Below are 23636 nucleotides of genomic sequence, written 5' to 3' on the forward strand. Positions count from 1 at the left end.
TGGAATAATTGCTTTCATTGTGCTTTAGGTGAATTTAGTAGTAAGTTGTCATGCTTATGTTGGCCCAGGCATTTTAGGTGCTTATCTAATTCCTCTTTCTATGTTTCATACTTCAATTAACATGTTCTTAACTCCACTGAATATATCTCAGATAGGTCACTTTCGGAAATACTGACAGATTTTTAGAGAATGGTGCAGAGTGAATGTGTTTAATAGAGTATCTTCTGAAGGCCTCAAGTGCTTTATGTTCTTTCTCTACTGGGTTGGTGCATGCTAAATTTTCATTAAAAAGCGATCAGAGATAGTTGTATTTAAACACAACCAGATTTTCCTTAGAGATGAGTAAAATGTATGTACATTACAGAGTTAGAGGGGCAATTATGCTGGGAACAGAAGATTATCTTCTTCTCAAAGTACTTTAATAGGCAGATGGCAGCTATTAACTTATTATTGTGGGAGGAAGGAATCAAAGTCATAATCAAGGAGAATGATGTTTGCCATGTAATTAAACTATCTAACCAGTGCTGTACACTGTTATGTGCGTATGAAGCCATGTGGTCTTGCAAGAGTAAATCCTTCATTTGTGTTGTGGGTCAGATGGTGCGGAAGCTTTGGTAGCAAAGAAGAGATGATGGTGAAGAAGGAACAATTACTTGAACATCCTGACTAATGGAAAAAAAAAAAAAAGAAGGCTGCTGAATAATGTCATTCATATAAACTGAATCACAATGTGGTTTTGAGGATTTAAATAAGGTCTTTCAGAGTTAAATAACAGATTTTGTCAGGAAACTGGAAGTCAAATACTACAGGTAGAGGAAAAAATATGTCTCCCCTTGTGGCTTTAAATTGCTTCAAAAAATACAGAAGCATAGATAATGAGCAATATAGCTGGTGTCTGCATTAAGCACAAGGAGTAATGAAGAATATGTAAGGATAATAGTTTGTACCCATTTGAGAGATGTTCAAAGACAAGAACTAGATTTAGACCTAGATCCAGAATTAGAAAGCTGCTTGGTTGTGTCCAGGTCTGCACAGAAATGTGGAGCATGAACCCGTCCTGAAAGGGGAGCAGCGGTATTCTTGTCATAGTTGTGTGCTGCACATGGGAGTCAAAAACAGGGGAAGGGTAAGAGAGAATGAGATTTTAACAAGTTGAAGAGGGATGAAGATGTGAATGGAAGTCGTTAGCAGAGATGCATTGGAATACTGGTTTATTTCAGAAAAGTATGTTGTGTTATGTCCATCCTGCAACAACATCCTCAGAAAAATCTTATGTAAGGTAGTAGAAGAGCTAAGAGAAGACAAGGACTGTCTTGGGTCCTCTTCTGAGACCCTCTTAAGGCACTGAAGTTACAATAGGCATCATGACAGGCTGGGTGGGTAGATCTATATGGAATAGGGTGGAGGTTTGAGTGATGTTCTTGCCGCTGAGTGTGATCTAATGCAACCTTGAGGGTGTAGCAGCTCGTGCCACATGCCCAAACCTCTTCCTTCTACCAAACTTCCTTCTCCTGCCAGCCAGAGCAGGTGTCAGAGAAGCTGACCCTCTGTGGTTCAGGGCTTATCTTCAAGGAGGAAAAAACACACTTTCTCTGTGACGGCTGCCATTTTGGCTGGTATATGAGGGTCAATCAGGGACCTTAAAGACTGAGACCATACAGTGTGGCTGGAAGTGCCAGTCTCTGTCTCCTGATCTGGTAAATAGCTTCCCCTCCTGTGATACGGTCATTTGTGTAACTCGGGCCAACTGCAGAGGCATGCCTCCTGTCTTCAAACCCTACCCAACAGAAGGAAAGGCCAAGAAACCTGTTTCTATGGGAGCTTCACAGATATCTAGGGCCCTAAACCCCAGATGTCTCCACCCACAGCCTCACTAAGCAAACACATTTTCTTTGTAATGGCATGCTACAGACCACTGAGTGGGCAAAGCCGCGAAATTAACGAAGGCCTTAACATGGAGCTTAACATTAAGAACAGAATAATAAACAACTCATTTCACAGTTCAGGGTGCTGGCAAAAAAACCTGGAGGAAAAACAAATGAAACCTTGGACTGAACAGGCCCAGCTTGATGATGCTATTCTGATTGAGAAGTATTTTGTGTGGCCTGTGTCCAGAGAATTAGTGTCACACTAACTCCAAATTCCAGGTTTATCAGAGCAACCCACCGCAGCAATGACTGCCTAGCTACAAGGAAGTGCATTTCCAAGAAATGAGGTGGCATAAATTAGAGCTGCTTTTGAATATATTTGGAGTATTTGTTTTAACAAATAAAAATTTCTCTTATCTTAAATGAAGGGCCTGTGCAAGAGAATACATGGCCTTTGTTTCTTGTAAAATGGATTTGTTTTCAAATAATATTCATATAAATGAGCTTTATTTTTTAGTGGCTGTAGATGGGGATGCAATTGTGTTGCAGGTAGATGACCAAGAGTAGGTCAAGTTTGTTCAGGGAAGCCTAGAGGAAGTCTACACTGTTAGATGACCCCCCCCCCCCTTAGGAAGGCAAAAGTGCACTGGTGCAAAGTAGCCAGTCTTAATTATGAAGGGGTGAAGGGGTATTGCAAACTAAAGCAGGTGGTGCTTAAAAAATTGGGGGGGGGGGGGGCGGGGAGGACACAAGACATGTCTGCTCCGAGGACCATGTTGATTCACTGCTTCCTCTTGGTGGGTCTTCCACAGTCTAACATAAACACTTAAGAAAAACCCTGGGGATGGGAACTGTGCCTTTATCCCAATTTAGTGAGTGATTTATTGTTGCTAATTTATAATTATGATTCTGCCTACAAAGCTTAGTCACAGATCATGGACATTTTGTGCTAAGCAGTATGCAAAAAGGCAGTCCTGGTCCTTAAAAACTGTAATCTTTACTCAACCAATGTGAGAGATTGAGCACATATAGGGGCGGATAATTTGTCCCTTCTCTCTCAGCATTCCTAAATGTGTATTTTAGTATACATAAGAATGCTGAGACATCTAATCTATTAAAGCAATGGGAATAATGAATTTGAGCTGGAAGAGAATAAAGAATCTGTCGTGTACCCAGTTACAATTGCTTCCTGTGTATTTTCCCTAGTAAGTTTATGGGATCAAAAGTGACACATCTGCCTTACATGTTGTAATAGCTGTATGGGGGAGTGGGGAAAGCAAGCAACCTGCTGGCGCTCATTTTTAAATTAGACTTATAAAGATCTTGTTAGTTATGTGTTTTGTGATGTAAAGGATACAAATTATAGCTATGTGAAGAATTTATTTTTTAATTAATGTAATTTTAGCACTTCTTGCAGCACAGATACTTTGTTGAAAGTTAGTTGAGGAGGCTTGTGAGTTCAATTTTACTGCAGTTAAATTGCTATCTAGTGATACTCTTTTGCACCTGGCTTTAGAAAACTATGATAAACTGATCCTTTTTTAGGAAAGAAAGGTTATTAAATCCTGCCATTAACTTTCAGTGATTTTGATTCAGTGAAGCAGATGTGTGAGCTTAATTATACAATTGATGGGATCACAGTCACTTCTACCAGCTGAGGATGGGACCCAAGGTGCCTGTCTATTCTGAGATTAGAAAAATGTACCTTAGTGTATTTTTAGTATGAAAGGGTGGGTTTAAGAAATGTGACTGACAACTTCTACCTCTGACTGCCAGCATTTCCATGTCATAGCTCTTATCTTCCCCTACATTGCTTTTTCTTTAGTCTGATTACATACGCTTTATTCCTTCATTTGTTTTATGCAGTCCGTTAGTTTCTGGAGTACCTTATTTGTAGAGAACAAGTCTCTTTTGTGACTCAGTGTCATCCACTTTCTCATTCCCCATTATTCCATCATGACTTCATCTCCCCTCCGCCCCGTTCTGCCTAAAGAAAGAAAAAGAGATGATAACCCTTCCACTTGTGGCATCCTTTTCTTACCCTTGACCTCACAGAAAGTTGTGCAGAATGATCAATAGAGTGCACAGTAAGTGGTACAATACCGTCATTACTTTCAGTATTGACATAATAGAAAGAAGCATCTGCTGTCTTTAAACTGTTACATTTCACAACAATTGCTTTGTATTTCCATAGTTACAGCTTAGAAAGCAATGTCACCCTTGTCTTCCCCAGGCAGGCAGGATTATTATTTTGTACAAAGAGAGCTAGCTGTTGGATAAAATGCATAAGATCATGCCTTGCATTTCTGGACGTTTCAGATAATTATTTTGTTTGGAAGATTAGTTCTCATGTTGAAGCTTGGTACCTACTTTTAGTAAGTGATATGTATTTTTTTACCACAATAGCTATTCTCACTTTTATCCATTGCACTTCTGTCTTTGGGATGGTTATCAAACTCCTTACCAATGTGTATGGCTTCTCCGTGCAGTGGTTGAGCTGTGGAGTCTGTTTTCTGGCAGTAATTTGTGTATAGATTGTCTCTTTTCCCTGGCACAGATTGGCAGCTGTGTCAATGGCTTCTGGGGAAAAAACAACAGAGAGAGATCCTCAATGTATGATTAATTTCTTTTTACTTTACTAAAACAGAGAAAAGAATTATCACACTACGACTGGCTGTTTATCCAGGAGCTTCAAATAAAAGCATTCCTTTGTTTGGAAACCTGCCAATCTATCTCATAGCTATGGATAGATTTATTGATGCCTGCTTTTGCAGGGGTGAAGAGATGGAGTGGAAAGCCTTAGTAAGGTCTGTAATGAGCTGCTTCAGGACGACTGGAGACATTTATTCTTAGATGGTAGACTACATCCTAGAGCTCTCAAACACCCAAAAGCTGTACTCCCTCCCTCTCCTTGACACAACCCCTAACCCAAAGCCCAGTGGAGAGAGGAAGTGAAGACACTTGCCCATCTATATCTCTGTTCCACCGAGCATACTCAGAGAAAAAGAAATATTGAGCCCCCATGGTTGCAGGAAGTTTTGTTTAATGTTTATGCTTTTGATCTACATGACCCATGCGTCTTGAGTTCTTCCCTCTCTGAACCAAGGGGAGCCCAGCCTCTGGGTTTATTTTCCAATGATAGCTTTAAAATCAACCTTCCTTCTATTCTGAGTTCTAAGTCCTCTTGGAGGGAGGCAGGCTGTATGGTAATGGTTAGGCTCAAGCAGTTCACAGTCAAGACTTGTCCACAGTTAGAGCCAAACACAGAAGGGAAGATCTTCCTTCAAGTAGTTTGTTTTCTAGGCGAATTAAATGAAAGCATATTTTCCTGTTTAGATCCTCCCATAATAACTTCAGAGTGGAAAAAATGGTACTGGAAATCCTTGCAATTTTAATAGTTTTTCTGATCAATTTAGTTATTTACTGTACATGCTTCTAGTCCCCCTTTCCCCCCCTTAATCTCTATATGTGGCATTAAGAATACACTATAAAGAAGATCAAAGACACTAATGCAATGTCTGGACAGTTCCTTTGTTCTACTTACCATTTCATCCCTTTGAAGACTTAATTGCAATTTAAATTTGTAAACAAGTGTTTTCTAATTTTAAGTAAGAAACAGTTCTGCATACCTTGCTGTGCTGTTAGCTACACTATAATGACATGGCAAAAGAAGCTGTAATGTCATTTTGCTTACTAGGAGGGTTATATAATTAGAGGATGTTTTCTCACGATTTGATATGAATAGTAGATAACAAAGTAGGTATGCTATTTTTAATTGGTTGGGAAACAAAAAAACAGAGCAGTAAAAGGGCTTCAATTCTTAACTGTTTTGTTAGAATAAAGGATCATCTATATATTTCCCTGAAATGAACATCAGAAAATGTACATGAACAGAAATTTGGTGTTCTTGCCTTTAATTTTGCTGTCATTATGGTTAATTCAACAGACATCACTGCCAATAGTGTGGGTTTTTTTTGTTGTTGTTGGGTTTGGTGTGGGGAGTTGTTTTTTGTTTGTTTGTTTGTTTTTTAACATGGTCAACATACAAGAATTAGCCTGATATGCAATACTCTAGAACATGGGTCTGAGATGACTATGGAGAAAATCCATAAAAAGCACTAATTAAAAAATTTTCAGATACCTGAATAAGTCTAAAAATCTGTCTTGGTTTTTATCATTGTATTGTTGGTTAATTTAAATTTCGTGGAATAGTTACAGATTCTGTAGTTTCTAAGGGCCTTATTTATTTTGTCATACCTACAATTCTGGTAGCAAACATATGCACAGGTACAGATCAATGCTGAAACAGTTTCTAGTATTAAATCAGATTTGACAGCTGTCGTGGTTTAAGTCCAGCCAGCAACTAGGCACCACAGAGCCTCTCGCTCACTCTCCCCCTCCCAGTGGGATGGGGAGAAGAATCGGAAAAAAAAAAAGTAAAACTCATGGGTTGAGATAAGAATGATTTAATAACTAAAGTAAAGTAAAATGTAATACCACTACTAATAAGAAAATATAAGAATAATAGTAACAAAAAGGCATGTAATAAAATAATTTAAAAAAAGAAATAAAACTCAAGAAAAGACAAGTGATGCACAGTGCAATTGCCCACCCTCTGATGCCTGAGCAGCAATCCACCCCTCCCAGCCAACTCCCTCCAGTTTATATCCTGAGCATGATATTTGATGGTATGGCATATCCCTTTGGCTAGTTCGGGTCAGCAGTCCTGGCCATGCTCCCTCCCAACTTCTTGTGCACTTGCTTGCTGGCAGAGCATAGGAAACTGAAAAATCCTTAACTTAGGATAAGTGCTACTTAGCAACAACTAAAACATCAGTGTGTTATCAACTTTAGTCTCACATTAAATCCAAAACACACTGTACCAGCTACTAAGAAGAAAATGAACTCTATCCCAGCCAAAACCAGGACAACAGCAGGCTGCAGAATATGGGTTACTAGTCTCAGCCACAACTACTATGAACTTTGGGAGAAAACTCAAAAATGCCTATGAAATGTTTCAGCATACTGTAACTCCTTGTACAGTTGTTGTATTATCTTGTCGTATGAATCTTTCAGAAGATCACATTAAACATGTTCCCCCAGTTATCCAACTCCTACTTTTTCTGTATAAATATCCTAATACAAAGGGTTGTCTGCTCAATCGTTTTGAGTTGGATCCTTCTGTATGACTTGCAGGTCCTAATTAGTGATAATCCCATACTTTTAATGATTCCTGCATATTTTATCTAATTATATACGACAGTAAGTACTAAAGCTTTCTTTAAAGTAAAAGCCAAACAGCTCTTTGCACTGATGTATACCTACTATATGCTTTCCCATACTTTATGCGGGCTTTTTTTTTTCTTTTGAAGTACCATACATCCAGACAATCACTAGTCTGCCTGTTTGTGGAGAATAAATGAGTTATACATGAGTATATTCTTAGTGTAATTTGATGTAGGAATATAAGGTTGTAGGAGACCATAGGGACCTTCAAATCTTGTCCCCAACAATCTTAGGCCACAAGAAGAGGGGCTGTCTGGAAGAGATAATGAGGGAGGTAGGCTGGGTCTTGCATCTGTCTCTGGGCAGAGTCCTGTGATTGTATATCCCAGAACTAAGTCTTGATTAAGCTTCTGGACTGGGCTTGATTACAACTGGAAGAAGTGGAGAGAAGGGAATAGGCAATGAGGACGCCTCAGCTGACAGGGGAGAATGAGTGATGGGAAGTTCATGGAATAGCTTCTAAGACACCTTCTGCTCTGTTGATGCCTCTTATGTGATTTTTTCAGTGCAAGAGAATTGCTGGGCACCAGGCACAGCGACTGAAATGGAATTCAGGAGTAACACGATTGACTTAATCTGGATAAGATGGAGAAGGAAAAGAAAATAGATGCTAGTAAGTGGTGTGTGTGCTCTCTCCTCATGTGCCTACCTGTTAGTGGCCTGCTTGAATGAAACTTGGAAAACTTGTACCTTAGACTTTGTGCTGTTAGTAAGGACATAAGAGATACAGGACAGCCCCAGTGCGATGGGTTCTTGTGACGGCTGGTAATCTGTTGCATGAAGCTCCTAATTCATTCTGGGAAGCTTGCAGCACCTATGCTACGAAGTGAAGCAGAAGCTATTCACTCACCCAACAACTAAATTGCTATTCTGAATGAGTGGAAAGTTATTATCTGATTCCATGCTTGGATATTGGTATAATTCTGAAATCATAGCAGCTATGCGTCCGAACAGTTCCAGTTTTTCCAGTTTTGACCACAGCTAGAAACAAGGCATGATCCTCAGTGTTTCTTGGAAGAGTGGATAAGAGGAGCAGGGAATGCAGCTTAAATGTGACTCCTCCATGAAGAAGCACATGCATACTAGTCAGGAAAAGGAGGAGCTTTGGGAACCTCAGACCAACCTTTTCTTCTTTTTTTTTTTCCCTTTTTTTTTTTTCTTCCTTTTGCTATCAAAGATTTTATGTGAATCTTGAAAACATCTCAGCTGCTTGTACAACTCCCTTTTCAAAGTGACCAAACCTTCCATGGCTCATAACCAATACCTATGCATCTTTAAGCAAAAATAGTGTCTCTCCCAGACCAACTGCCTGTGTGTTGTCAGGTTACGTAGCTGGGCAGGAGAGGAAAATGCCTGCCCAGGATTTTGAGACTGTATGAGAGCAGTACTTACAGGTGGGCTTATATGGCATCCCTTAAAGTGCACTGGAGGGTGCTAGGCTGCTCCTTGGAAACCTGCCCTTAAAGGATGGCTCTGTCATTGTTAAGGACTCACAGTACTCCTCTTGGACTAGAAAATCTAGTTGTAAGCACGTGAGGTGACAGTATCTAGAGAGAGAAAGGAGTAACTGCAGGAAATGTCTTTGTAGTGTAGCACAGTGCAGAGATACCCACAAGCTCTGAGCAACTGGTATACAGTGGTCCAAAGCAGAGGTCCTAGCTCAAGGCTCCAGAGCAGTATGTTATGTTATCAGTGTGCCTGAGCTGATAAGCTGTGTAAACTTGGCACAGCTAACTAGCAGAGAACAAGTTTGTACTGATGCAACTGTAGTCTGAGTTTGAGCTGGTGGATGCTGACCTATGTTGTGCTCCATTTTAAATATAAAAATGTCCTAATTATAACCCTTGTGCTTGTTGCTGCTTTAGCAATGTCATTGACCATGTAGAACTTGACTTTCATTTAGCAGGATTAAAGCATCATTGTGTATTGGTCTAGGGAGTATCAGATATCTCGCAGTTCTAGAATTACTGTGAGTCTCAGTGCAGTGAAGTCAGTTAAATGTAATAATCAGGGGTATGAATCCTAGCAGACTAGGTTCTTTTAGTGTCTTTACTTTTGTGAGCATGTAGGTAAAACTGCTTTGATTGCCTGCACATAAAACCAGTTGGTAATTTGGCAGTAATGATTCTGACCAGGTATATATTTGTCACTTCTTAGGGAAAACTAATTTAACCACTGGGAAATGTTTCACTTTGAAATTTTATGCTCCCTATATTTTGTCAGAAGGAGCCTTAACTGAGAGTTAGTAAGTAATAAATATTTTCCCTAATCCTGTAAGTTAGGAGAAAGAATGACTTAAAGTAATTTTACAGCTTCCCCAAACTTTCAGTAAGCTATTGGGGAAACAGATCCTTGAAATGTTACCTGACCAGATTCACAACTTCCCAACAAGCTTATTTTAATAAGTTGCTAATGCTAATTTGAATACTTTTATTTAAGATAGCCTAAATTTAAAGGAAAAGATGGGTTTTGCATGGAGATCAGCAAATGGAAATTGAGGTGCACTGTAAAAGCTATCATATTCCAATGCTGCAGTAAAGGTTTGCCTTGGACAGCTAATCAAAATGCCATTCTGTATTTTAGTTTCTGAGAGAAGTTAAGAGATTATTTATATAACTATAGATACATTATGACTATGTATAGATATATAGTTATCTATATAGATATATACTATGTAGATATATTTAATTCCAGGTGAATTGAAACCAGTTAAGTTCCTTCTACATCCAAAGGAAGAAGTGTGAAACAAGAAGAGCTGTATTGTGTGCTCAGCTGCAGCAACTGTATGTATAAACTGAACGTCTGTACATGCACACAGATGAATGTCTGCATTGCTAAAGTTCAGATTTCTTTCTTCCTCGGTGAAGTACGAAATTGAGTGTACATGGTGAAGTATAAAAATGCAGTGTTATCTTAAAATTCTGGCTTTTAGATGCCTAAATCTGGCACTCTTCTACATAGTGTAGAAAAATACTTAGATTCCAGGACTCAGCTATAACCATTTAGCTGAATCAACTCATCCTTGTGTGTGTTTTCATGAATTGTTAGATAGTGTTTACCAAAATGTGTAGCTACATTAAACACACTAAATAGGATCCTACCTCGTTCCTTGATTCTTAAAGAATTACTCATGTGGTTAATTCAAGACATATCAGCAACCCAATGAGCTCTCGTATTCTGTTATGCTTCTGTACTTGGTGCATCTGTAACCAATGTTTGAAAGGTATATTTTCTAGGCTGCCTAGTTGAAAGGACCCTACAGGGAAGGTTGAGAGGAGTCTGTGCTTTCCACATGGAGTATAAAGTGGGAGAATATTTGGGGTCAGCAATACTAGCAATAGGAGCTGTTTTGCTACCAAAATCATTACCAATTCTTACATATATTGGTGTGAATTCTGCTGCAAGTTCCTGTTCTCCTTGGAGACTGCAAAACTAACAAGTTGTCTTACAAGTAGGAAAATGTTGATAGCCTGATTTCCTATTGTTTTGTGTCTTGTGGTTGGCTTGCTTCCTTGAATCAAGTTAATACTGTAGTTCCTCCTGAGGCTGTGCTGAACAACTCCTGGATAAGGTGCTATAGGAACCTCACAGAAGGTGTGCTTTGGTGGAATGGATGCTGCGGTACAAACTTAGGATGTTTTTTTCTGTTGTTGTGAAACAGATTTTATGAATGATCTTTATTCCCTATTTGGTTTCTCTGATACCTCATATAAGGATGAGCTCATCTAGCATTCCCACTGCCTGTGAAATCACTTTAAATCTTCTCTATCACTGACTGGTTTTATTAAACTTGTTTTAAGAGACCTCTAACTCTGTTTGAAATCTAATACAGAACTCAGTTATTAGAGGGGAAATAGGGACAGGCACATAAATTAAAAAAAAAAAGACTAAGAACAACAAAGTCTTGGGAACCTTGCCCACACACTTTGCTGTGCAATTGCTTGAAATTGTGGATGCTGAATTCTCTAGGGTATGAATCACACGGACAGAATTTTATGTTTACATGCTCAATAGGTGGAAAAAGTTAAGATATCTTCTGCCTTAGGAAGCCTGTTTTCTTCCTAAGGTGTTCAGTTTTTTATTCCTCCCTTTCCTAAGCTGAAAGACTAAGACAGGCAAATGGGAGAAGTGGTCTGTGAGGGTAGCCCCAGACACTGGTGAAGAGACATTTTCAGGTCAGATTCAAGAAATCAGTTTCTGTTGCTCAAGTGGGGAAAAGAGACTGAGAAGTTCGGATGACGGAGCACTAGAACTGAAGCATCCTACCTGTGCTGATAGACCTGGTCCTGAAGTGGTCAGTCATAAATGGTGAGAGGATACCAGTGAAGCTGTCTTCAACAGAGTAGAACGGCAGCAGAAGGTGATGTCCAGGACCAAGAGCTACTAGGTGGGGCTGGAAAAAACAAGGATCATGAAGGAGAGACAGAGACTGAGAACAGCAAGGAAAGAGTGAGAAAGTAGGTTGCTCGTGATAGTGCTCATGTGAGGAAGTTTCAGAACTGAGACTGGCTGAAAGAACACTGCAACTCATGGTATGGTGGAGAGATGTTCAGACTCAAACTGTGGGTTGACTGAAGCGAAGCCTTTGTGGAGGGACAGAGACCATTAGGGAGGACTCTGGTAGTGGCTTGAGCAAGAAAGCGGAGACTGAAGGATCAGAGTAGATTTTAGAAGACTTAGACAAGAAGCAAGAGATAAGAATTGGGACTGGCACTGGATGGGGTTGCAGAGGATCATGCAGAAGATTGACATGCATGTGCTATTTTGGAATGGATTGTAATTTCAGTTCAATCTTGAAGTTTGGACTTGGCCATTGGGTCTACTTAAGTGTTACTCAGTCATCTTTGGTGATTTTGGCCCATGTTGGCTTCCATCTCTATCTAACCATTGTCCAGCAATTCTGGCCTCTTTACCTAGCCAATCCCAAAGCAATGCTGTCCTTTGAGCACAGATCTGCCTCCTTATTAGCTCAACTATCAGTTGCTCCAAGATTGCCTCATCTCACATCTACCCCAAGAGTTTCCATAAGGGTTTTTATCCTTAACTCAGTTGCCCCTGAGGTTTTTCCCAGCATTTCCAAGAGCTGCCCTGTACTGCTGCTCCTCCATCCATGAAAAAAGAGACTGCTTTCAAGACCGTGGGGACCAAGTTTAGCCTGATTCCCATAGCAACGCTATTAATCGTCAAACAAATACCAAACAATTGTGTTTAGAGATGGAAGGGTGTTAATAAAGGTGATTTGGGAGTATTCCCACTGAATAAATGCGCTTTTCTTTTGTTGCGGCTTCGGTAATCTAGGTTTTCCTGGCAAGCTGCTTTTTGGGTAATAGCTAGGGTAGCAACTACTTCTGTATGCTTTCATGTTTTTTAAAAGGTTTTGTGCTTAAGGGCGGTGCTCTGTTCTTGGGTATGGTGCCAGGCGGGGTCCAGCACCTGTGTTCCTGCTCTTTATCTTCCCACTCAGGGGAGGTTGTAATTAACAAGGCCGAGTTCACCACATTGTGCTCTGCAGTGAAGTTGATGGTGTGAATCAAATCAGTTCTGTTCTGTTAAATAGGAGGAAATCCAGGTACACTGGGGGACTCTAGGTGGAAGAAATGACAGAAAGCTGGAGGGAGTTTTGCTTTCTGCATGAAAATGTAAAGTACACAGTTTCAGGTTGTTGAATACTTCAAACTTACTGCTTGTAACCTCTACTCCCTACTGCCAAAACTTAACAAAGTTAAATTCTAATCTCCATGTAATAGACTATACAGGCCTCTGTGGACCTGGGAAAGAAATTGTTCTCTTTTGTATTAAGTAGAATACAGATGTCAGGAGTTAGCTGAGATGGCTGATTGCCCTGCTGAAGGACTGAAATACCAGGAAAAGTGCTGTCCTAGATGTGGCCTGGAGAAGAATTTTCTTCCACAGCAGATCAAGAACTTCAAAACAAGTTCCAAAGGAGCAAGAATGTTTTCTGTTATCTCATGTTTTGCATTGTTTTCTTTGCAGACAATGAAGAATGAGAGGTTATTAATGGTTGGAACCCCCGCAATCATTCTTCTCTTTACTGAACGATTGGGAGATAGGATATATTTTGTTTCCTCTCTATATGTTATACCAGGCAGGCCCAGGTCTTGCAAACATTTATGTATGTGCTTATCTTGGTTATCATACATACTGATCCTGATCTTGGATGTGAAGAAGAAGAAAGTAACTAGAGGTCCAGCATAATTGTTGAGCCTTTGCAGGTTTAGATTGAGCGATCAAGGTATGCTTCTCTCTAACATTTAGAAGATTCAAACAGGAGGTATGACATTTGCTTCTGCAAACTGTGTACATGTGTAAGGTTCTCAAATTGCTGCAATTGGAGGTACTTTTAAAGCAAACTTGGCTCTGTAATATGTTTCCTATATTGCTCAGTGTACTATTGTCACTATTTACATCAGTGATCCACATTAACCAGCTTTCTTGTTTTGAAGAAAAAGCTTGCTTTCTTCTTTTTTTATCCCCTTTTTTTCTTCTGTATTATTAGAAGCAAGGAAATGCCTTGTCAAGGACTAGTGGGGTCCAAGGTGATTGCTTTCTGGAAACAAGTGGTGCTTTCACATATTAAATTCTTTCTATGCAGACATTACCATCTGATACTTCCAGTAGCTTTTCAGAAGCAAAGAGGAGCAGAATCCAAATGACCTTTAGCAGGAAAAGTTTGTTTTGGTTTTCTTTGGTTTTTTTTCCTAGTGGGTGAATATTATATAATTCTTAGATTTTAGAGGAGGTCTGTATCATAGCTGAAATAATAACGGTTGTCTTGACCTTTTAATTCTTTACTTTAAGGCCTGTTGGAAACCCAGTCTTTGCATGAAGCAGATGAAGATGTGGTCACTGATGTTGATTTCACCAATATGATTTCTGAAGAAGAAAAAGAAGAGTTAAAGATTGAACTAGCCAAGGTAATGAATTTGAATTTCTGTGAGTGTTACTGTTTCTACTTCCTCAAACTGGAAGATATTAATTGTAGGTTGAAGTACACATCATAAACGTATGCCCTTCCTTTTTAATAAAATTATTCTAGGCTACAATAATGTGAAGCAATTAATTTCCTTAGATATTTTTTGAAGATTCAATATCTACTACTTGATGACTGTAGAGAGAAAGTTAAATATACCTTGCCATTTTAGTCAAGGTGTGTCTTTATTTATAAATCTTCCTTTATAAAGAATGAAAGGTGGTGTTCTTAATCTATAGTATTGTTGTTGCAGTGGTTATGACACCTGATGGAAAAGATTGTTTGTGTGGTGCTCAAAGGAAAAGATGATGGTGATGGTTGCAGAAGAGACTGATGGTGATGGGACCAGTAATTTTACCATGTTTGTTGTTTCCTTTGGCACTGATGTGTTTGGAGAGGGTTATGTTTTTGGTTTGCATTTGTTGTTTGCTTAATTAAAGAACTTCCGGAGATGTCATGGCACCATGAAGAAGTTAAAAATGATACTTAGTAATAAGGAGATGGGAGGAAAAAGGTATGAGTCATGTTGTCTTTTTATTACCAAGGTTAAAGAGATTGTGTAGATTCGGTCTACAATGGGAGGGTGGATTCAGTTTTAATTACTGCTGCTGAATACTGCAGAAACAGAATTGAAATTCCAAAATGGAAAATGAGAGAATGGAAAAAAGTGAGGGTTTACTTATTTTAAATATGAGACAAATAACAGAAGTCACAGCTGTATGAATGGGGGAGTTGTTTTTGTCTTAACTGAAATAATGAATTTTTAAGACAGTAGGTTGGAACCTTCACATAGTGAGAATAATATAACAACCCATTTGAATAGCAGGAAATCCAAAATTTATGACTGTGTGAGCATATACCCTCAAAGTGTAATCTGGCTAGGGAAAAAAAAAACATTCCTTCCTAATTGTTCTGTAGTGCTCTGTGAAGCATTTGTTGCTGTTACACACAGAATGGGCATATCCAGAGGACAGTTCTTTTGCAGAGATTGATGCCTGTCTTTCATACAACAGAAATATTTAGATTAATATTAAGTTGTAATGTTAAATATTTGAAGAAGTGACATTCTTAATGACTCTCAAGTAATTTACCTTCAGTGTTGATCTAGGATTTTCTAGTGAAACAGAACCCAAAAGATTGTTTTTTAGCTTTAATGTTTTGTCAAGCCTCGTGTTTCTGAGTTGCTAATTAATTTTTACTTCTTTGCTGATCCTCTCACATCTATAAATAATAAGAAGGAAGGTGAAACTTTACATGGTCAGTTCATCACATAGTGATGAGAGAGGAGTTTGGATGTTCATTATTTGCTTTTTGTCAGGACCAGAGACAATGGGCACACACTGGAAGACAGAAGGTTCCCTCTGAACATCAGCAAACACATTTTTACTGTGAGTGTGACTGAGTACTGGTGCAGGTTGCCCAGAGTCTCCATCCTTGAAGATATTCAAAAGCTGTCTGGGCATAGTCCTGGGCAACTGGCTCTACATGGCCCTGCTGGGGTGGTGGGGTTGGGTCAGATGACCTCCAGAGGCCCCTTCCGACCTTACCCATTCTGTGATTCTCTTCTCTTTTCTGGTGAAAGGGACTTAAGAGGCAGATGGAAGGAAGGAATAGTGAAAAAAAGAGCTTCCTGCAACCATCTGAGAATGATATGCCCCTCTCAAGAATTAATCTCAAGGGTTTCTGGGCATCCTTCCTGCTTGCTAATTCCCGTGGGAGCAGAGAGTTCTCAGTGGCTCATGGTAGAAATGCTTTAATTCATGTACTAACACACAAGTGAGAGATTGCCTTTCAAATATTATGATCTTGGCTGACCTAGAAATTATTTTCTGAATTGCTTGCAGCAGTTTACTGGCATACAGCTTATGCTTAAAAAGAAAATCAAACTGATAATTATGCTAAGAAAGGTTTGGAAAACTTGAATTTAGAGTGAACAAAGTCTAAACTTAAATGAGGCTTATGATTCTTAGAAAAGACTGTAAAAAACGTGTAAGACCTTGACTACTTCAGAAATAAACCTCTGTGGGAATTGGTTAATGTTTCCTTTTGAAAAGCTGTTAGTCTTTAAAGTCTCCTCTGCTTCATCGGTGGTAGTTTTATTTTCTTCCATGTCCTTCTTTGTTAGGTAATACCTGTTTGAGCCTGTAGGAACAAGCACCTTTCTTCTTATTGTTCTGAAAGGTTTGAATCTTAATGCTGCAGTCACTTAATAGTCGATATAATGGGGAGCTGTTGTGAGCACCTGTTGTCCGTGTATTTAAACAGAAAAAATATGTTCCATCTCTGTGTTGTGTATCTGCTGTATATATTCTCTGTATTCTTCTTCTTCCTCCTTTCCTCCCCGACATTAGGAAGGGAACTAGCACTACTGTTTTTACTGTTTTATCCTGTTTTCCTATTCCCCTGCTAGTAGTCTCGTTGTACTGGAAGCTTTTCTGAGTGTGGACTAACTCTGTTCTTGTATTTGTAGTCTGGCTAACACAGCAGGGCTCTGACTCTAATCCAGCTCTGGAATTTCTACAATGCAAATAAAATGAGTAACCCTTACAGAAACTTCTAACAGTCATTTGAATTAACAGAAGACAGTCTGACACTTTGGAATAATAGCAGAAAGTTGTAGGCCAAAACTTTACATAAGGCCAGAAGCTTGTTAGTGGGGCAGATTTTTTTCTTTTTTTTAATCCCCTTCTTCCCTTGGTGTGAGGAGCATGGTACAATGACTCTTGAGTCATGATGGGGGCTGAGGTTTTGAGCTCTCTCTCTCACTGCTGTCAGTTGTCCTTCCATTATGCTCATCAAAGTAGTAATTTACTCCTTGCTGTCTTCCCCCTCCCATACTGTCACAAAAGCAGCTCTCTGGTTTGATCTACAAGTTTTCTGGCTGATGCACACGTTCTAAGTTTAGCTATGTGAATTACTGCACGTTTATTCCCAGTTTGAGGAAAGTTGTGAGTACCTTTTTCTGCAAACTTATGACTAATTATATTTATGAGTGTCCCTGCTGTCTCTGGGTGCTGTTCACCCAAGGAAAAACTTACAAATCAATAGGTACTCAGCCTGGAGGTTTAAAATTTACCTATATGATTTTGTGCAGAGATGAAGTGCCTGTTATGTTTTGTGCTATGTTATTCTGTTCACAGTTTCAACTACTTTCTTTAAAAGGCTACCGTAGTAAGGTGTTCACATTTCCTTAGAAATATTTTATGCATTTTAGCATACATGTTATAATTCCCAGCAATTTTGAAAAGGGGTAACAATTCAATAACAATCACTAGTTTATTAAATACAATAGCTAATGAGAATTTAAGTGTCCATGGACTGGCTTCATTGAGAGACAGTTTTTCTGTATGTTTGCTGTTACTTTCTTTTTGTCTTCAGACATAAAAAGGATCATGTGAAAGAACGGTATAGAGAAGATGCAGTCTTGCAGGGTTGGTTTTGGAAGCCAATGGAATGAAGGAAAAGATTATTTTCTTCCTCACAAAATGAACTTCTTTGTGTTATCAAGTACCCAATTATAGTTCGCTCTTTCTACCAGTAATAAAGCTGGTCCTTCATTATTACATTTTTTGTCTGTTAGATGTTTTCCAGCTTTTCTTACAGGATATGCAGAGAGTTGATGTTCAGTTCTAGCACAGGTGGGCAGATGCACGCTGCGGTCTGGCTGCCACGGTGGTACCTGTGGTGGTGAAGTGTGTGAGCCTGCCCTGAGAATCCAGGGTATTTCCAAGCCATGGTTCCATGATGTGAGAGTTTTTGTGGCAGTGCCCTTTCAAACTTTCTACCCCTGCTATTTTCATCTGTGAGCCTCCTGGCTGGTTTTGGCAGCCTGACTGGGAGGTGCTGTGCTGTGAGCTAGTAGTGAGTGATGCAGCTGTACAGGGGTGAATTGTGGTGGTGCAACCAAAGACGGGTGTACCAGCTCACAGAAGCTGGTGGGAGTTCCTTGGGACAGCAGTGGCTCCAAGACCTCCCTCTCAGGGGACCATGGCCTCAGTTTCTCTGCTCTCTTTGCTCTATGTAGTTGCTCACTCCATCTCAAGTTTTTGTCAGCATATTATCACACTGCTGGTGTTGGTTGTGTAACTTGTGTTTTATTTCTTTAAACAATACCTGACAAAGCCTGTCCCACAGGTGGTTCTCACTCCTAAACAGCCATGTCTGCCTTCCTTTCAGTAGTGATGTATGCCTGTGGTACGTATCACAGTGCAGGACCTCGGTGGGTGTACTGCCTGTGCTGCTTTAACTGATCACTGCCTTCCTCTCTTCTCCATCTCCAGCCATTTGTTCCCGCCCCCTGTGCTGTACCCACGCAGGTACTTGCACACCTCTCTGCACTGCTGGATCTAGGAACTGAGCTGGCCTAAAAATAGCCCTTGTTTTTGCTGTGATGGCTTTCACCTGGTTCAGCTCCCCCTGCTGCGGAGGGCTGTGCAAACAGCCAGGCCAGGCCACTACACGTTTGGGTGATGTAGTGGTAGGGAAAAAGGATGCTTAATCTAACTTGCGCATTTAACGATGCTGGCTTCTGTTTTCTTTTGGGGCCCCTTAATAATTTAACCGCTTATGGCCTTGATCCTTAAAACAAGCATAATAAATACTCAATTGACTATGCAGCTTACCATTCAATCCATTCATCAGTATTATTCTATCCAGTAGCTAAATCTTATCACCTCCACATTTTACATAGTACTATGTGTATCTCGGAATATAGCTAATACCAAGTGACAGAATATTTTATTAATAGTAGTTTATCCAAAATGCTCGATATTACTGAATAAATACTTTCTGGTTTGTTTTTTATGAGCTGTTTTGTTAGTGTCTACTGGAAAAAATGGAAAGGGTTATATGCTGGAGAATTACTGGGGTGTGTTTTTTTCAGGCATGCCACGATCTTAAAAGGTTGTTCAACCCCATAAAACATACAATTTACACTAAAATAATTTAAAAAAAAAAAGGCAAAACAAGGGAAAATACTTTTTTGTGTTTGTGTGCTGGACTTCACTGTCCTTCTTCCATATTATTAGTCAGTCCCATATTTCAGAGAGATCTATCTGTAATTGTGGATTTTTTCCTGGGGTCTCACCTTTGTGTGATTTACATGTTACTCATGTCAGCTAATCATGGAAATGGTAATGTCTTAGGTGGTCAGCTCCTCTCCTTGCTTTTACATGTCCCACAAAATAATAGAGGAAAGAAAAAAACCAGCTAGTAACTCTGATTCTTAGGCCCACAAAAAGGGAGAAGAGGACTTTGTCCCTATATGATGCATCTGTATTCTTCTGACTGTGTTGCACTTAGAAAGAAGGGAAACGGGAGGAGTGGAAACTTGTATTTCTGTTGACTTAAGCCCTAGATTCACAATGGAGTCTGCACTTGTAAGAGTGGACTTTTAGAAAATGCCTAAGCAGGTGATGCCTGACTTCCATGGAGTTAGGTTCGTAACCTGCTTAAATGCTTTTCAAGATCCTACTATAAGTCCCTAATCCTTTCTACTGCTTCAAAGTCTTCAATCACTGATACCTGAGCAATTGAGGGGGGCTTTGTATCTGCCATTATTTTAAAATGATGGAACTCGAGGAGGATTTTGTCAATTCAAAACTGATCTCTAAAGAAAAATATTTTATTATTTTTAATATAGTCAAAAATGTTGTTCATAGGTACGCCATTGAGCACATGGTTGATGCTTGCTTAGGGCTTTACAGCTTTAGGTATCAATTCAATGGAACAGATGGAAAGTAATTTTAATAGAAGCCCTTGAATGTTTACATATCCAGGTACCTACTTGTCAGCCTAGTGCTAGCCCATATGGAAAGCATTAATGTTTTAAGTACATGTAAGCGTACTGGTATTGGTTTAAGTTAAGTTCTTTAGCAGTGTTACTCAGGCAGACTTGTGCACTAAGGGGTTTGCTGTGGGTGGGAAACAACTAAAGGGAGCTCTGAACTGCTGCCTGAGGAATGCTGACATTTGTGATTTCTTCTTTCTGTAAGCATTTAACCAGTTATTCTGTCGGAAGAGAAACTCGTGCTGCCTCTTAACAGCGTTTCATTTGCAGGTTAGGAATGTAATGGAGCATAAGGGACACGGGAAGGAATAAAGCAATTTTGGATTGTTACATATTCTACCAGTGAAATGTTGTATATATACCAATTGCAGGCATTGGTATATACACTGATACCTGCTTCACTGAGGTCATGATTTTGCTTTGTGCTCATAGTGTTGCTGCTTAATTCCTGAGCTGCTTGAATGATGTAGATAGCAGGTAGTGACAAAAGAGAAACTGATAGATGGGGGATTCAAGGGTGAGACTTTCCCAAGAAGAATGAGCTTGCAGCCAGTTTTACAGGGAACGGAATGCATGAGTGTGTAAAATAAAAATAATGCTGGTATTGACATCCTAAATATAGCCCTGGATGTCAGCAACTGATTCAGCTGGTGCTTGCCTTATTCACTGCAGCCTATGGAGTTAAATCACAGGGAGACTGTGGTTCCAAGGAACTTAACATATGGTAATCAGATATGTTACCATATGTTATCCTTTTAACATATGGAGGAAGGATAACAGTCGGTAAGGGAATTTCTAAACCTGAAGTGAAAGGCAGCTGCTCTGGTGTCACTTGCCCTTCTTAGCTTCAGTACCTCTGAGTGCTGCTTGTATAATTAATTGGCTTGGGAGGCTTCCGGGTGAAGAATGCAAACCCATGCTTGCAGGAGTGCTACCCAAGTGGGAGGATCCTGAGCCAGCGGCAGGCTGATTCAGCAGTTCATCCTCCAGTCAAGTGTTCTGGTCCTTGGCTTGCTCCAACACTGGCTTGGTTTAAATGTCTCAAATAATGTCCACCGCAGGGAGACTTACATCCCTCTGTTTGGGCTGAATGGAGTCTTTACAACTTGAATTCACACAGTTTGGTTAATGACTAGGAGTTCTGAAAAGACTAATCTGCTGGGTCTTCTGAATGCTTCTATGCTTTGGGTAGAACCTGTTCATTCATGTTAACAGTCCATCTGCTATATATTTTTATGTTACTATTTTGAAATATGTAGGGCCTAAAATATATAGATAAAACTCGTGACAAGGACATAACTCTTTATGATACTCTCAAGTCATATGTTGTTGCGAGATTATTTTTTTTTAACCTGCTTCTAAGAATTTGCATCTGTTTTTTTAATGAGTGGAAGACTAAAAAGCTGCAAATACGAAGTTAAAAGCCTGTGCATTGAAAGAGCAATATTTGCCTGAATTATCTAGTCTTCTGTTGTTCTGCCTATTCCCATTTTACTAGTGAATGAAAAGCTGAAGTTTGAGACTCCTCATGCTCTCAGGCAGATCTTGGTCAAGTTGCTCAATAGTCACTTCCTTACTGGAAAATTCTCTCTCATCACATGCATGTGTATGATGGTGCACATAGGCGACACAGTTTGAGACATTAATTTAATGTAGTGTGGGCTCTGTTCTGGATATGTCTTTGTGATCTCGACAAGCATTTGTATCTCTCTGTCTCTCTAGTCATCTACAAAAAATGCAAGTTCATGTGAGATTCATTTAATCTCTTAACATCGTATGTGTTTATTGTTCTGTGGGACCAGGCTAACACCTTTCTCCTTTCTCCTCCCTCTTTGTTTCTCTCAGCTAGAGGATGAAATTTCAACTTTGCGGCAAGTGCTAGCAGCCAAAGAAAAGCACCTGGTTGAAATTAAACAAAAGCTTGGCATAAGTTTGATGAATGAACTGAAGCAGAACTTTAGCAAAAGCTGGCATGACATGCAGACAACTTCTGCGTGAGTATAGACCTTGCACAAATTCATCCTTGTATGTTGTGTAGCATGTTGGGGCTATTGTCTTGATGAGCCCTGGTATGAAATTTAGCAATTGATACTTACCAGGAGGAGTAGCTGGCAGGGACAGAAATGTCAAGCTTCTCAGAGCAAGGAGTCCTGAAAAAACCCTTCCACAGCAGCAACATGCTTTGCTATTTATGTCGCACCTCAGTTGTGCAAATCACAGCATCTAAAACTTGAGGTCCTGAGAAAGTTATCTTCCTGTCCAGTGACAGATTCTTAGAGAGTCTTTATTGAGGAGAGAAAGAACCTTCTTTAATCTCAGTCTATTATATTTTTCAACTTGCAAGAGAGATAATATTAAAAAAAAAAAAGGAAAAAAATTACCAAAACATTAGCAACTACTTAAAAAAAAAAGTACTGTCATCTGAATTGTAAGGAATTTAATTCCTGCTTTTGGTTGTCCAAAAGAAAAAAACAAACAAAAATTTTGGAGTAATTGTACCATCATTGAGGTTATCATAAGTCCTACATATGTTGAGGTTTTTGTATTCTCCAGCAGTGTGGTGTTAGGCAAGTCCCTGAAGCCTCTCACAGCCTTGGTTTACTACTGTGCAGAATGTGTAACTAGTTCACAAGAGTTCAGCGAAACTTGCCTTGTGTAATATGTAAGCAGCTTTGGGTTCCCAGGGTGAAAGGTAATGCATAAATATGAAGAATTGTTACTCCGCTGCTGTTGTTGAAATGGTTTTAACTTGAAAAATTTTTTTTTTTTTTTTGAACCAGACCAATTATACTGTGGAATTCTGTAGTCTAAGTCAGTCGCTGCCTTCCAGGAGGGTGCCTTTTAAAACTGCACCAGTTCTTGGATGAGGAAGCAGGGGAGGGAGGTTATTTGGGCTGCAGCTTGCTGCCAAGAAGTACTGGTGCAAGTCGTTTGTCTCACATAAGCAAGGAGTTAAAAATGCACATATGGACATAGTGATAACATAGTGATAAGACCTATCCTGACTCTGCTACGAAAAAATGTTCAAACCCTGGATAGGTAGTGTTATTTTCAATCTTCAAACACTTTTTGCTCTGTATCTCTCATAAAGTGTCACTGAGAGAGATGGCAAATAAAACCATGAATTCCAAAGCTCTAGGAAGGCCATGATAATTACTGAGGGGCTAGTCTCAGCTTCATACTGATCTTTTATACTTACACATATGAACATACCATGTTCCTCTAAAACTTTTTTGGCTGAATTAATAGCAACATTGGCAGAAAGAACCACCCACCTTTCATCAAGTGCTGTCTGAAAAGTTACTTTTTTTTTTTTTTTTTTCTTTCCTTTTCTTTTCAATTCACAACTGAATTTGACACCTAGGGAGAAGCAAGAGTGAGCTGCTCCACAACAGAACTCAGCTAGGAGTCAACAGCAAGGCAGGCAGGGCAGTTGCATCACTTATGAAGGAGCAGTCCCACAGTACCTGAACAAAGAGAGCAGAGCAGGTCCAGTGACAGTAAACAGAGTCAAGCCAAGAGTTCAGAACTCCAGAGGAGTCTGTAGTGATGAGCCAGGTTCAAGGTCAAGCCAGGAAGTCAAATCTGTGAGTCAAGGTCAGTGAGGTACCTGAGCAGATACAGGCACACCAGTAACGTAACTCAGGCAAGGACCAAGGGCTTAAGTGCAGTCTAAGCTTTAGTGTACCTCCCAAGTGGAGGG

The 23636-nt window shown here is 39.6% G+C and overlaps 1 protein-coding gene across 5 annotated transcripts in view; it reads left to right on the plus strand.

Annotated features, from left to right (window-relative positions):
* TPD52L1 (TPD52 like 1) overlaps window positions 1–23636 on the plus strand; it is a 61483-nt gene that overhangs the window by 8091 nt on the left and 29756 nt on the right. For 4 of the 5 annotated variants that reach the window (XM_049818044.1, XM_049818045.1, XM_049818047.1 and 1 more), the window contains exons 2-3: window positions 13974–14089; window positions 21779–21927. In XM_049818044.1, coding sequence (XP_049674001.1) covers window positions 13974–14089; window positions 21779–21927 — 265 coding nt within the window. Of the gene's footprint in view, window positions 1–10564; window positions 10749–13973; window positions 14090–21778; window positions 21928–23636 lie in introns of those variants that run through there. The other variant, XM_049818048.1, reaches the window with a different exon arrangement.

The sequence above is a fragment of the Accipiter gentilis genome, chromosome 15 (genome assembly GCF_929443795.1).
Source record: "Accipiter gentilis chromosome 15, bAccGen1.1, whole genome shotgun sequence".
NCBI classification, from domain to species: domain Eukaryota; kingdom Metazoa; phylum Chordata; class Aves; order Accipitriformes; family Accipitridae; genus Astur; species Astur gentilis.